Source organism: Pecten maximus, chromosome 5, assembly GCF_902652985.1.
Source record: "Pecten maximus chromosome 5, xPecMax1.1, whole genome shotgun sequence".
NCBI classification, from domain to species: Eukaryota; Metazoa; Mollusca; class Bivalvia; order Pectinida; family Pectinidae; genus Pecten; species Pecten maximus.
The window spans coordinates 46,056,095-46,070,734 of record NC_047019.1 but is presented as its reverse complement, the minus strand read 5'-3'; the positions used below and the strand labels follow the sequence as shown (position 1 = coordinate 46,070,734).

The 14,640-nt window shown below is 34.6% G+C and overlaps 1 protein-coding gene across 1 annotated transcript in view; it reads right to left on the bottom strand.

The window, feature by feature from the left end:
- Positions 1-1,239: 1,239 nt before the first annotated feature.
- Positions 1,240-14,640, bottom strand: part of LOC117328182 (ubiquitin carboxyl-terminal hydrolase 45-like) — a 36,196-nt gene continuing 22,795 nt past the window's right edge. Inside the window, exons 17-19 of the mRNA XM_033885596.1 lie at positions 8,780-8,874; positions 8,499-8,585; positions 1,240-7,908 (exon numbers count right to left, since the gene is read on the bottom strand). Coding sequence (XP_033741487.1) covers positions 7,552-7,908; positions 8,499-8,585; positions 8,780-8,874 — 539 coding nt within the window. The 3' untranslated portion in view covers positions 1,240-7,551. The remainder of the gene's footprint in view (positions 7,909-8,498; positions 8,586-8,779; positions 8,875-14,640) is intronic.

The following is a 14,640-nucleotide window of genomic DNA, read 5'->3' as shown; positions in this document are numbered from 1 at the left end:
AAGTTGTCCTGTACATTGTGGGGTTCATGGTAAGTTGTCCTGTACAGTGTGGGGTTCATGGTAAGTTGTCCTGTACATTGTGGGGTTCATGGTAAGTTGTCCTGTACATTGTTGGGTTCATGGTAAGTTGTCCTGTACAGTGTGGGGTTCATGGTAAGTTGTCCTGTACATTGTTGGGTTCATGGTAAGTTGTCCTGTACATTGTGGGGTTCATGGTAAGTTGTCCTGTACATTGTGGGGTTCATGGTAAGTTGTCCTGTACATTGTGAAGTTCCATTGTGGGGTTCATGGTAAGTTGTCCTGTACATTGTGGGGTTGATGGTAAGTTGTCCTGTACATTGTGGGGTTCATGGTAAGTTGTCATGTACATTGTGGGGTTCATGGTAAGTTATCCTGTACATTGTGGGGTTCATGGTAAGTTGTCCTGTACATTGTGAAGTTCCATTGTGGGGTTCATGGTAAGTTGTCCTGTACATTGTGGGGTTCATGGTAAGTTGTCCTGTACATTGTGGGGTTCATGGTAAGTTGTCATGTACATTGTGGGGTTCATGGTAAGTTGTCCTGTACATTGTGGGGTTCATGGTAAGTTGTCCTGTACATTGTGGGGTTCATGGTAAGTTGTCCTATACATTGTGGGGTTAATGGTAAGTTGTCCTGTACATTGTGGGGTTCATGGTAAGTTGTCCTGTACATTGTGGGGTTCATAGTAAGTTGTCCTGTACATTGTGGGGTTCATAGTAAGTTGTACTGTACATTGTGGGGTTCATGGTAAGTTGTCCTGTACATTGTGGGGTTCATGGTAAGTTGTCCTGTACAGTGTGGGGTTCATGGTAAGTTGTCCTGTACATTGTGGGGTTCATGGTAAGTTGTCCTGTACATTGTGGGGTTCATGGTAAGTTGTCCTGTACAGTGTGGGGTTCATGGTAAGTTGTCCTGTACATTATGGGGTTGATGGTAAGTTGTCCTGTACAGTGTGGGGTTCGTGTTAAGTATTACAGACACCGTAAAAGTTGTTCCAATGTTATCATTTTTACAGCGCCAATATTGCAGATGTTCCATTGTTAACATTTTCAAGGTGTAATATAACATCTAAAGGGAAAAGGATCATTTTTTTCTAAGAAATTGTGGAACAATAATAATTTTTAGATCAATTTTACATTTTAAAATTGGTTTTATATTGTCATAGAAAATAGAAAACATTGAAAACAACCTTTACAATAATGAGAAATAGACAATATCATATTTTCATCAATTTGTTTTATTATAAGATTCCTATTGTGTATATGTCTTATAACAAGTATATGAATATTGAAATATGAAAATGTCTTAACAACAATCAACATTAATATTTTTTATCTACTTACTCCCAAAATCATCTACTAGAATGTGTTACACATATTCTGTCGGAATACACTGCACATGTTGGGAGACATATTTGCAAGGTGACTGGTAAGTGATAGCCACCAGTTTAAGACAATAAGAATTGTAAGTTGACATATCAATTCTAAACAATAAATATCACATTGTAAACAGCACTGGAAAAATAGTCAATTTTTATCACAATTAACAAATGACACATGTCAAAACTTTAGCTTAATACTGGACAATCTTTAACTGACAATCATAAACTTACAATCATAAACTGAGTGTTTTCTGCAAATCACTTATTGATACTAACAGGAAAATTACTCCAAAAGAAAACTCCATTTCAGTATAAATTGGCAATGTCCTATACAAAGTTACGGAGAAAGATTATCGAAAGGTTGAAATGTTCTCTGGTAAGAGCTTTGAAGCGAAACATTATATACCAAACAAGAGTGTAAGGTATTCAGATAGACTGCGAAAGGAAACAAGGATTACTGAGAAGGAAAACAAACATATATTTTTTTCCAAACTATTCTTTGTTTAATTTGCCATTAAAAATCCAACATTGATAAAAATTGAGGAAGAGGGATTAAAGATCAAGCACCAACCTGTGCCACAGTACCTGACTAGTCCAGTCTAGTCAGCCCATGAATTAAACATACATTAACGCAACAGTAGGCATTTGATTTAGAGTCACAGACCTGTTTACACAGGAGCAGGCTGGCTGGTGTGGCAGTCACTATCGTGATGGTACATATCTAGTTGGCCTAATTTGTATCAGAAACCAACCCAAAACCTCACCCCAGCATTCAATCAATTATATATTTTATAGGTATGGTGTTCTATCATTACATACCACACCGTACATCACTATTGTTTTACACCTACATACATCACTATTGTTTTCCACCTACGTACATCACTATTGTTTTCCACCTACGTACATCACTATTGTTTTACACCTACGTACATCACCATTGTTTTATAAAACATGTAAAGATCTAGATATGTAGTAAGCCAAATTGAATTATCATTATTAAAACAATTTAACCAGACCAGCGGATACTCTCCTATCTAGTAATGGCACTGACCACAATCATAACTAAATCTCATTAATATCAACAATATCATTTCTCTGAAATGGTTAAACATAAAATTTAGTATTACAAAAACAACATAGTAAACTTAATAAAAAAATGTGACAGCGGTATGTGACAAATTAAAATTATATATTGCATAAAACTAGAACTGAGCCGATAAGTTGTAATACATTGAAGTATCAGGCTGTAATGTCACAAAAGGTACGGACACTGTTTTATCATGAAATGATTCAAAAAACATTTCACTCAAATCTACTGAGGAAATGTCTTGTTGTATGAAAGAATTAAATTCATTTCAAGTTCAAAACACTGCAAGAAATTTAAAACATTTTTCCATGTATTTGTAAAGTTCTGGCATTTCATGGCTGAGATATAATGAGCTGAAATGGTTACTTTAGAACATTACAAGGATATTCATAGCTTTTTTAAATATTAAATGAATGATATCAACCAAAAGCTAATCAATGCATTCTGTTTTTTGTTATCAAAATTACCAAATACAAAATACTTGTCTATTCATATTACTTACATAGACAAATTATGCCACAAGATCTTTGTGTTTATGTCACAATGTACATTAACAAATCCCTGGAAACATACCAAATAAAGTACTGTAGCAACATATATTGCTTCAGTGAGGGTCACAATTTTGCATATATGTATACCAATATTACAAACACCTGATATATATTGTATATTTTGGATCCTATGTTTTTATAGTGCCCTCAATTCACTGAGCTTTTCCCCCATATATTAATTGATCTGTATCATGATTAGACATTTTTTCTTTGAAAACTTTCGTTAGAAGAAATTCATCTTAATTTGTTACTGATGAATGAGCCTGCCTTATCTGTTCCAGTAATATGTTGAAGCACGCGTCCAGGTTATATACATTGTACAAGCATTTCACTGATTTAAACCATACAACCTCTTTATTGCTATCAGAATCTCTGTTGCAGAAACAAGCCAGGTTTCACCTCATAATCAACTAGCTCAACCACCATGGCCATTTTAGCAGGCCTAATTCTTGGAAATGATGCCAGAACCAATCAGAAGTATTCTACCTTCATTTCCTTCATTTAAAGTATCAAATTTAGAAATAATCAGAGATTTCCCGTATCAATTGCCACCTGGAAAATCTGAGACTAAAAACAGTTTGTGACAGATGAGGGCAAATCAACCGAAGAGGTGACTTACATTGTTGTATCAACTGGAGTTTGTATGAGTTACCTTCCCTCCACAGTTCTGAATACTCAATGATAAAGCAGGACTTAGTCTATGATTTGAACTTTTTCTTTAATCTATTTATCTTAAACAGATTTCTTCAAACATATAAAAGTGTGAATCATATTTCTAAATTACAAACAAATACTTTGCAGAAGGCGATATTTTGTTGTTATGTTTTTAAGGGAAAAATAATTTCCGGTCCCATCATGAACACACCATGATTTATCGCAGAAATAAGTGACAAATTGATTCCCCCAACAGATCCGAATAAATTTGTCCTCTTGTAAAGTCAGCTATGATAGCTAAAGGTGGCTGTTCCACTCACTATAACTCACTCTGACATGTGTCTTACTAACACCATTTACACTCCTTATAACTCACTCTGACAAGTGTCTTACTTACACCATTTACACTCCTTATAACTCACTCTGACATGTGCCTTACTTACACCATTTACACTCCTTATAACTCACTCCGACATGTGTCTTACTAACACCATTTACACTCCCTATAACTCACTCTGACATGTGTCTTACTAACACCATTTACACTCTCTATAACTCACTCTGACATGTGTCTTACTAACACCATTTACACTCCCTATAACTCACTCTGACATGTGTCTTACTTACACCATTTACACTCCCTATAACTCACTCTGACATGTGTCTTACTTACACCATTTACACTCCTTATAACATACTCTGACATGTGTCTTACTTACACCATTTACACTCCCTATAACTCACTCTGACATGTGTCTTACTAACACCATTTACACTCCCTATAACTCACTCTGACATGTGTCTTACTAACACCATTTACACTCTCTATAACTCACTCTGACATGTGTCTTACTAACACCATTTACACTCTCTATAACTCACTCTGACATGTGTCTTACACCATTTACACTCTCTATAACTCACTCTGACATGTGTCTTACTTACACCATTTACACTCCCTATAACTGATTGACATGTGTCTTACTTACACCATTTACACTCCCTATAACTCACTCTGACATGTGTCTTACTAACACCATTTACACTCCCTATAACTGACTGACATGTGTCTTACTTACACCATTTACACTCTCTATACCCCACTCTGACATGTGTCTTACTTACCCCATTTACATTCCCTATAACTCACTCTGACATGTGTCTTACTAACACCATTTACACTCCCTATAACTGACTGACATGTGTCTTACTTACACCATTTACACTCCCTATAACTCACTCTGACATGTGTCTTACTTACAACATTTACACTCCTTATAACTCACTCTGACATGTGTCTTACTTACACCATTTACACTCCCTATAACTCACTCTGACATGTGTCTTACACCATTTACATTCCCTATAACTCACTCTGACATGTGTCTTACTTACACCATTTACACTCCTTATAACTCACTCTGAAATGTGTCTTACTAACACCATTTACACTCCCTATAACTCACTCTGACATGTGTCTTACTTACACCATTTACACTCCCTATAACTCACTCTGACAAGTGTCTTACTTACACCATTTACACTCCCTATAACTCACTCTGACATGTGTCTTACTTACACCATTTACACTCCTTATAACATACTCTGGCATGTGTCTTACTTACACCATTTACCCTCTCTATAACTCACTCTGACATGTGTCTTACTTACACCATTTACACTCCCTATAACTCACTCTGACATGTGTCTTACTTACACCATTTACACTCCCTATAACTCACTCTGACATGTGTCTTACTAACACCATTTACACTCCCTATAACTGACTGACATGTGTCTTACTAACACCATTTACACTCTCTATAACATACTCTGGCATGTGTCTTACTTACACCATTTACACTCCCTATAACTCACTCTGACATGTGTCTTACTTACACCATTTACACTCCTTATAACATACTCTGGCATGTGTCTTACTTACAACATTTACACTCCCTATAACTCACTCTGACATGTGCCTTACTTACACCATTTACACTCCTTATAACATACTCTGACATGTGTCTTACTTACACCATTTACACTCCCTATAACTCACTCTGACATGTGTCTTACTTACACCATTTACACTCCCTATAACTCACTCTGACATGTGTCTTACTTACACCATTTACACTCCCTATAACTCACTCTGACATGTGTCTTACTTACACCATTTACACTCCCTATAACTCACTCTGACATGTGTCTTACTTACACCATTTACACTCCCTATAACTCACTCTGACATGTGTCTTACTTACACCATTTACACTCCCTATAACTCACTCTGACATGTGTCTTACTTACACCATTTACCCTCTCTATAACTGACTGACATGTGTCTTACTTACACCATTTACACTCCCTATAACTCACTCTGACATGTGTCTTACTTACACCATTTACACTCTCTATAACTCACTCTGACATGTGTCTTACTTACACCATTTACACTCCTTATAACTCACTCTGACATGTGTCTTACTTACACCATTTACCCTCTCTATAACTGACTGACATGTGTCTTACTTACACCATTTACACTCCCTATAACTCACTCTGACATGTGTCTTACTTACACCATTTACCCTCTCTATAACTGACTGACATGTGTCTTACTTACACCATTTACACTCCTTATAACTCACTCTGACATGTGTCTTACTTACACCATTTACACTCCCTATAACTCACTCTGACATGTGTCTTACTTACACCATTTACACTCCCTATAACTCACTCTGACATGTGTCTTACTTACACCATTTACACTCCCTATAACTCACTCTGACATGTGTCTTACTTACACCATTTACACTCCCTATAACTCACTCTGACATGTGTCTTACTTACACCATTTACACTCTCTATAACTCACTCTGACATGTGTCTTACTTACACCATTTACACTCCCTATAACTCACTCTGACATGTGTCTTACTTACACCATTTACACTCCCTATAACTCACTCTGACATGTGTCTTACTTACACCATTTACACTCTCTATAACTCACTCTGACAAGTGTCTTACTTACACCATTTACACTCCCTATAACTCACTCTGACATGTGTCTTACTTACACCATTTACCCTCTCTATAACTCACTCTGACATGTGTCTTACTTACACGATTGACACTCTCTATAACTCACTCTGACATGTGTCTTACTTACACCATTTACCCTCTCTATAACTCACTCCGACAAGTGTCTTACTTACACCATTTACACTCCTTATAACTCACTCTGACATGTGAGGAATGCTGTATAATACAGGAAGACATGATGATGATGTGTTTGTAGAACAAATTTCAATCAAAAACTCACTGCGATCTTTTAATATGATTATTAAAAATTCACTATGATCTTTTAATATGATAATTGATATTATATCTAAAAAATTCATACCTTTAACAAACTCGTAAATTTGTCAAACTGGAAGAAAACCTAGACAATCAAATTTCTTGGACCAGCAATAATATGGGCATGATCAATTAGATCAAACAGCATAAATCGACAGGTATGCTGACATAAATACCAAATTGACAGGTATGCTGACATAAATACCGAGGGACTAGTGTGAATCATGATTACTTTGTAGTAAATACTAGCCTACATGAAATATCACAATGACATCAGTTCTGAGAGAAAGCCAGTTCACAACAAGCACTCAGTAAATAAGAGAAAGTAAAATAGATAATACAATACACTAGGTATATAATCAAATTCCTTAAAAATTTAAACAATTGTTTGATCAGGGAATGATAAACAATAGTCACCCGAGAGTCTAATTAATCATTGAAGTAATGAGTGTTGTATCATTCTGAAACCTACAGTGCTAATGTGCCTAGTATATACGTTCGTAAAACAGAAGGTAGGCCTGGGCTCTCTGTACAGTGGACTCGGTAGCCTCTGTAACACGACTGTCACTTATGTGGTACCAACGCCCTGGGGGTACAAGTTTCTCTTCCAGGACATCAATAGACTCCTCACGATCCAGGGACACACTATTGGCTAGGTTATCAATGTAGCGTTGGATGTATTCACGCCGACTTGGGAAGCCTGACGGCATGAAGGTGTTAGTGAGGCCAACATTAGGGCGTACCTTAACATAGGCAGTGTAGTGGCCAGCATTGAGACGGCCACTGTGTTCTACCACACCGTACAATGCGTAGAGGATTTTCTGTTGTCCTGGCTTGATACCCTGTAAAGAAAAAACTGGTCAGAAGAGTTGCAACCCTTGACATACAACCTATAGATCTCTAAACTGTAGTAGTGTGCCAGGGGGGGCAACTCCTACAAATAACTTCAACAGATTCAGCCAAATTTATTATCATTAACCTTTCTATACATTAAAATTTGAGTTATTTAAAACAAAGAGACAGAATAACTATCTAGATTGTTTTCATAAGTAGGATAAAATAAAATAATAATATTGTATAGTAATTGGAAGTTGATAAGTTATTGTAATTATTGGAAGTAGATATTAAAGTTATCAAGTGAGAGAGAGAAATAGAGTGTATCACCGAAACAAGTACTTTCTGAATTACAATTAAAGAGATAACAATAAAAAAGAAAGAAAGAAAGAAACCATTGAACTTCAAAAAAGAAGAAAGTTTTCGTATATTTATTGTAAACAGATAAGTTATCGTATATTTATTGTAAATAGATAAGTTATTGTATAGTTATTGGAAGTTGATAAGTTATCGTACAGTTATTCAAAATTGATAAGTTATCATATACTTATTGAAAATAGATTATTATATATTCATTGTAAATTTCTTATCAACATACCTGGCATAGAGAACTACAGTAGGGTGCGAAGTCCAACACAAAAGGAAAGTCTACATGACGGTTTACTTTCCTGGAACTGTAGCCAACCTGAGAGAAACACAACTCATGATTAGATTGATGTATAATTTCATCAAGTTTGAGGTATATCCCTCCAGTAATTTTCAAAAAATAGCAATGACAAACTTCATTTCTCTAAATCTAAAAGATAAACATACAGGTGATGTACACTATGATGGAGGATTTTATAGTTTTGTTAAAGCAGAGTCTCATTAACTACTCACCTGTTCAAACCTTTTTAGATGCAGTGTAAGAATCGGGGGAGGTGTAAATATCAGGTACTGCTTTGAGGCAATGGAGTACTGTTTTTCTTTCTTCTCTGTTTAAAAAACAAATTATATCAAAGTACTGAAAGTACTGTAGGAGGCGTTAGTCAGATGTAAAAGGAGATATTTGAAATAAAGCAAGAATACAAAATAATATCAACATGACTAAACATTTCCACTTAAGTGTGTCAAACCAACCGGACATAATGGTTTTCACAGTCCTGATGAATGTAATGGTTTAGACTGTTCCGATGTACATAATGGTTTTAACCATCTTAAAGTTTCAAACCTACTTCTAAAAGTAGTTAAACATTTCTTATTTCAATCAAACCTTTACTTAAGAAGTCAAACATTTTATGTTTTTTCAAATCAACTTCTACTTAGGTACATGTTATTAACATTCATACTTTAAACCATCTTTTATACTTAAGTAGTTCAAAATTTGCATTAATGTATTTAAAACAAACTTATATTTTATAGGCCTGGGTATTAGAAAGGTCGAAACAATATGATACGCATTTCGATAAGTTATAACAATACACGATATGTATTGAAAATACAGGGAGTGTCTGCTACTTTTTTTGTTGAAAGTGTGCAATGTCTTTCAATATCTTGTAAACAAAATTGTTTATTCCTTTCTATTTTGATCTTAGAATAATATCAAAGTTAGATTGACGGCTTTTAAAAATTATTACACTTTTTTTTCAACAATTCTCATTTTTAAGGACAATTATTTCAAAATTAGATATCAATTCCATCTATTTTAATAGATCCAATGTCAATATTAACAATAAACTGTGATTTGTAATTTGTTGCTTTTTAATTTACCACCAAGATGTAGATAATAGCCTAGTAGCTATAGGTACTGTATATAAATATACAGCGTTTTACATGCAAAATATTGAAGAAAACTTTCATATTTGATATCAATTCAATATGATTGTATAAGTCCCTTGGGGTGGGGAAAGAACCCTGGGCCTATTTTTACATCAGGATTGTGTTCATCTCTTGGTGTCCAGCCATTGTGGAGTTGGGATCTTAATGGTTTCACAGATAAAACAACAGGCCAAGAGGGCCTGTATCGCTCACCTGGTTTTATGAGATATGAACAAGAATGATGCTTAAGTTTATTTGTCGCTGGTATTGGTATGTCAATATATATCATAAGCATTTTATATGGGTACATGTACATTGGTTTATTGTTATTCTAAAAATGTCAATTTAGCGAAATTGACCTCTTTTGGTCCCATCCTTCAGCCCCCGGAGGTTAACCCCAACATTCGTACAATTTTGAATACCCACCCCATAACCATGCTACCATACAAATGTAGGTTTTATACCAAATTGTGCAATTAATCCATGAAATGAAATTGACTTTGGGTACAACCCCATAGGGATTGCTACCACACCAATGTGAGTTATATCCATAACTTAGTTTCAGAGAAACCAATTGACCCCTTTTGACCCTGCACCCCTTGGGGTCAACCCCACCATTTTTACAATTTTGAATCCCTACCCAAAAGGATGCTACCAGTCAAGTATGAGCTATATCGATTGCTTAGTTTCAGAGAAAAAGCTGTTTATGTCAATTAAGCCAAATTGACCCCTTTTGAGCCAACAATTGAATTGCAATTTATTGATAATTTTTAATTTTGGCAAGAAAACATTCTTTAAAGGGCATGCCTGCACCATTTTTAATAATTTGCCCTTGAAACTTCGCACACATGTCAATTAAGCCAAATTGACCCCTTTTGAGCCAACAATTGAATTGCAATTTATTGATAATTTTTAATTTTGGCAAGAAAACATTCTTTAAAGGGCATGCCTGCACCATTTTTAATAATTTGCCCTTGAAACTTCGCACACATGTCAATTAAGCCAAATTGACCCCTTTTGAGCCAACAATTGAATTGCAATTTATTGATAATTTTTAATTTTGGCAAGAAAACATTCTTTAAAGGGCATGTCTGCATCCTTTTTAATAATTTGCCCTTGAAACTTCGCACACATGTCAATTAAGCCAAATTGACCCCTTTTGAGCCAACAATTGAATTGCAATTTATTGATAATTTTTAATTTTGGCAAGAAAACATTCTTTAAAGGGCATGGCTGCATCATTTTTAATAATTTGCCCTTGAAACTTCGCACACACCTTCATAAGAGCCGGTTCTTTAAAATGTGAATGAAGGTCAAGGTCAGAGATAAACTCAATATTTGTAGCCAGTCACACATGTTACATGTATCTGTTTGCCAAATATCCAGCCTTCATGTGTATGTGCATGCAGTTTTGGGTCATTTTTTAATTTAGGTAGGAATTTCTTTTTAAAAGTGCCATATCTGCGTCATTTTCATTATTTGACCTTGATACATTGCACACACCTTTAAAACGGTTGATTCTTTAAAATGTGACCCAAATTAATAATTTTGAAAGAAATTTGAATTTGTTTCATCATTTGACCTCCGTGACCTTGAATGAAGGTCAAGGTCAAATATAAATATAACATTTGTAGCCAGCCATACGTTATCGATGCGCCAAACATCAAGCCTTCATGTATATGTGTATATAGATAAAAGAGCAGAAACCTTTATCCTGCAATTTTGGATTATTTTTTAATTTTGGCTGGAGAAAATAGCTTTATGATTCTTTTCCAAGTGCCATATCTTTCTGCTATATTTTTTATCTGATGACAATAAAATATGCACATTCTGTTTCAGTGGACTATGTTCTTTCATATGAAATGAAAAAAATAATCAATTTGAGATTTTTATTTTTGACATTCGAACCCATAACAAGTCGTTGGCCTTGACATTCTCTGACAATATGTCATTGAGAAAAGTTTGCCCTAACCACGTGCTAACCAATTTCCAATGAAAATGAAACAAATTATGCTAAAATATGTGTGATGAGTTTCCTATATAAACTATAGTAAAATGTCCTCTACCCAGGGAGAATGCGACACATAGGGGGCCATGAAATTAACAATTTTGATAAAACAGCTTAAGAACCTTTTGTACACCATTCTGCGATATCTTGGTCTTAAGAAGAAGACCGACGCATGACGACAGATCAAATTATAATGGTGTATATTAAGAGCTGAATGTCAAAGGATTGTAAACTCTGAACAAATTGTATTATATTATCAGGCAGTCAGCCTAAATGTATATACTTATATAATTACCATATTAGAAGTTTGATGTTTTGTACGATATATATATATATACTTAATTTTTACACATACATTAAAGGAGTTAGCTACTTTCATCAATTAAGATGTTTTTTCTAGAGTTCACTAGGCCGGATGAAATATGATCATGAGCAATCAGTAATGTCAATATGAGATTTGAGAAAATGCCTCTCGTAGGTCAACCACTCATGATCACTCAACTTCTTTTTGTAGGAGTCAATATTATATGTATGAGAATTAAACTCTCGCGATGTCTGTTGCACATAAGTACAAAGAAATACATTATCACTTAAGCCGAAAAAATTCCCTTTAAGTAGCAATAACACATAATAGTCAAAAACCCTAATATATGTGATCAGTGATAAGAAACAGTACTTATAAGCATTTTTGGCAATTTATCCTGAAACAGCCTTCCATATTTGACATCCCACAGATTGTTGCTTGTATATATATATATAGTTTTAAAGGTCAACATTGGAAAATACCTAAATGGTTATACATGAATTCATAATAAATAGAATTATTGACAAAAAAGTTTCATTTATTTTCACACTTTCTGGAGACCGATAAGGAGATTGATGATTATTTTAAGGGATTTGTTCGTGACATGAAAATCAAACATTTTTAATTAAATTTCAAAAGCAAATATAGATTTATTTTGAATGTTATGAGGAATATTGATATTTGAGAAAGTCTTATATTATATGGATTTGATATCGATTGCCAATAGATATACATGTATTTATCATTTTACATGAAAACAACAAAAAGTTACACATGAAAACAACAAAAAGTTGTACTAATAGGTTAAAATGCAATTGGTATACATTTTGTTAATCTACAATTACTTTGTATTGTTTAAATATTCTATGTAATACAAACATTTCACAGCTTGGTGCATACAAATGTATATATATATATATTACATGAAAACATTTGAAAAGGTTGAATCGTGAGCTGAATAATATATAAATAAGACAAGCTGGTTCAATAATAATTTAGTATTTTCATATATATTCCGAGTGCGAGTAGCTACTGCAGTAAATCTTATCCCAAAAATCCAGATTCTGTATATTGTCTCTGTCGGGGAAGGTATAGCACAAATGACCACCACGACAGATATGTGCCAGTTTTCTTAATAGTTTTAAAAAATAAGCGATCGAATTCCATCACGCCATCACGTGCACGTAGATCTATCGATTCATGGATTTGAAACACAGGGACTTCGATCAGTTATCGCAGTAATCCGAAGGGTTCTGGTGTTGATATCGCCTTAAAGCTGATTAAAGTCTGCATATAGTATTAATATAGCAAGATCGTCAGAAAATTCGGACTATAATCGCAATTGTGATTTTGTGGTCTGGCCAGGCTTGAACAACTTATCGTAAACAGTTTCGTCCTAAATAAACAAACACTTATTTCAGTGGGTCAACAAACAGATTTAAACTTTGTAAGCAACTTGCCTTTAATTCATGTTGATAGATATTAATTTCTAGCGACAAACATCACACTTTGATGCTTCGTGTGAAGCCCGTGTCCACGTGCCTCCATTTTGACAAAGTGCTCGCTCACGTAAACAGACGGAACACGTGATCGCAAAATATCGGACCAAATCTCATAAAATCTCGTGAAAAAACTACCAAGTTGTAAACAAAAGAAATGTTGTTAGCCAAAACCTGGAGGGTAATATGAAAATCGGGAATTTGTTTGCGCTTGGTTGTTATGTCATCATTATTTCTTGTAGTTAAACAAGTGTCCTCTGTAAGGTAACGTCAGAATCTCGCAGTTATCTCCCTTCAAACAGTATTTTCAATATAGATTTGCAAAAATCGATGCAGGTGTAGATATTTACAAGACATTATTCTTATTGTTTATTCAAAATAGTTCCTGAAATGTTCACAACATTATCAGCATAGTTAATACATTTCTGTGCATATCTACTTTGAATGACGGACTACAATGACGTGCCTCATACTTGGAACTAATTATAAGCGAATCATTACCCCTAGTTACAGAAATTACCACCAGAGGTCTCAAATTCCAAACTTCCGCCGAAGAGAAATTTATACTGAATATACCTTTTTTCATGTAATAGCACTTTATTTCTAGTCTTGATAGTTTTCATAAATGTATATATAGTTCAACTGCATCATATATGAACCGAAAGAAACTACAAAATGAACTGTGAAAGGAAATATAACGAAAACGAAAGTGAGAGATTGTGACGTCACAACTCGTAGGTGATTGTAATATGGCAGGCGTAAACGCCTCCATAATAAAAAGTGATACGGTAAAACATACAGTTGTGGGATCACACAATGTTATATGATGTGTGCACATAGTCTGCACGATAGAGTATATGTGTACATGCATGTTATGATGTATGATGGGTGATCAAAACCAAGTGTGTGTAATAGCTATCATGGTTGATATAAATTGAATGTTAGGACAAATTTTGATAAGATGTGGTACATGTATAGGTAGCTTCTGTAATTATCATATCCTACATGGAATCATGTGAGATTATGAATCTTGGATTCTATTTAGGAAAATGACAATAAATGTTAACTTGATCTCAGCAGCAGCTTGCAGCTCCTGTCCATCATCACTCGTCATGGAGGTGTGAAATGTCAA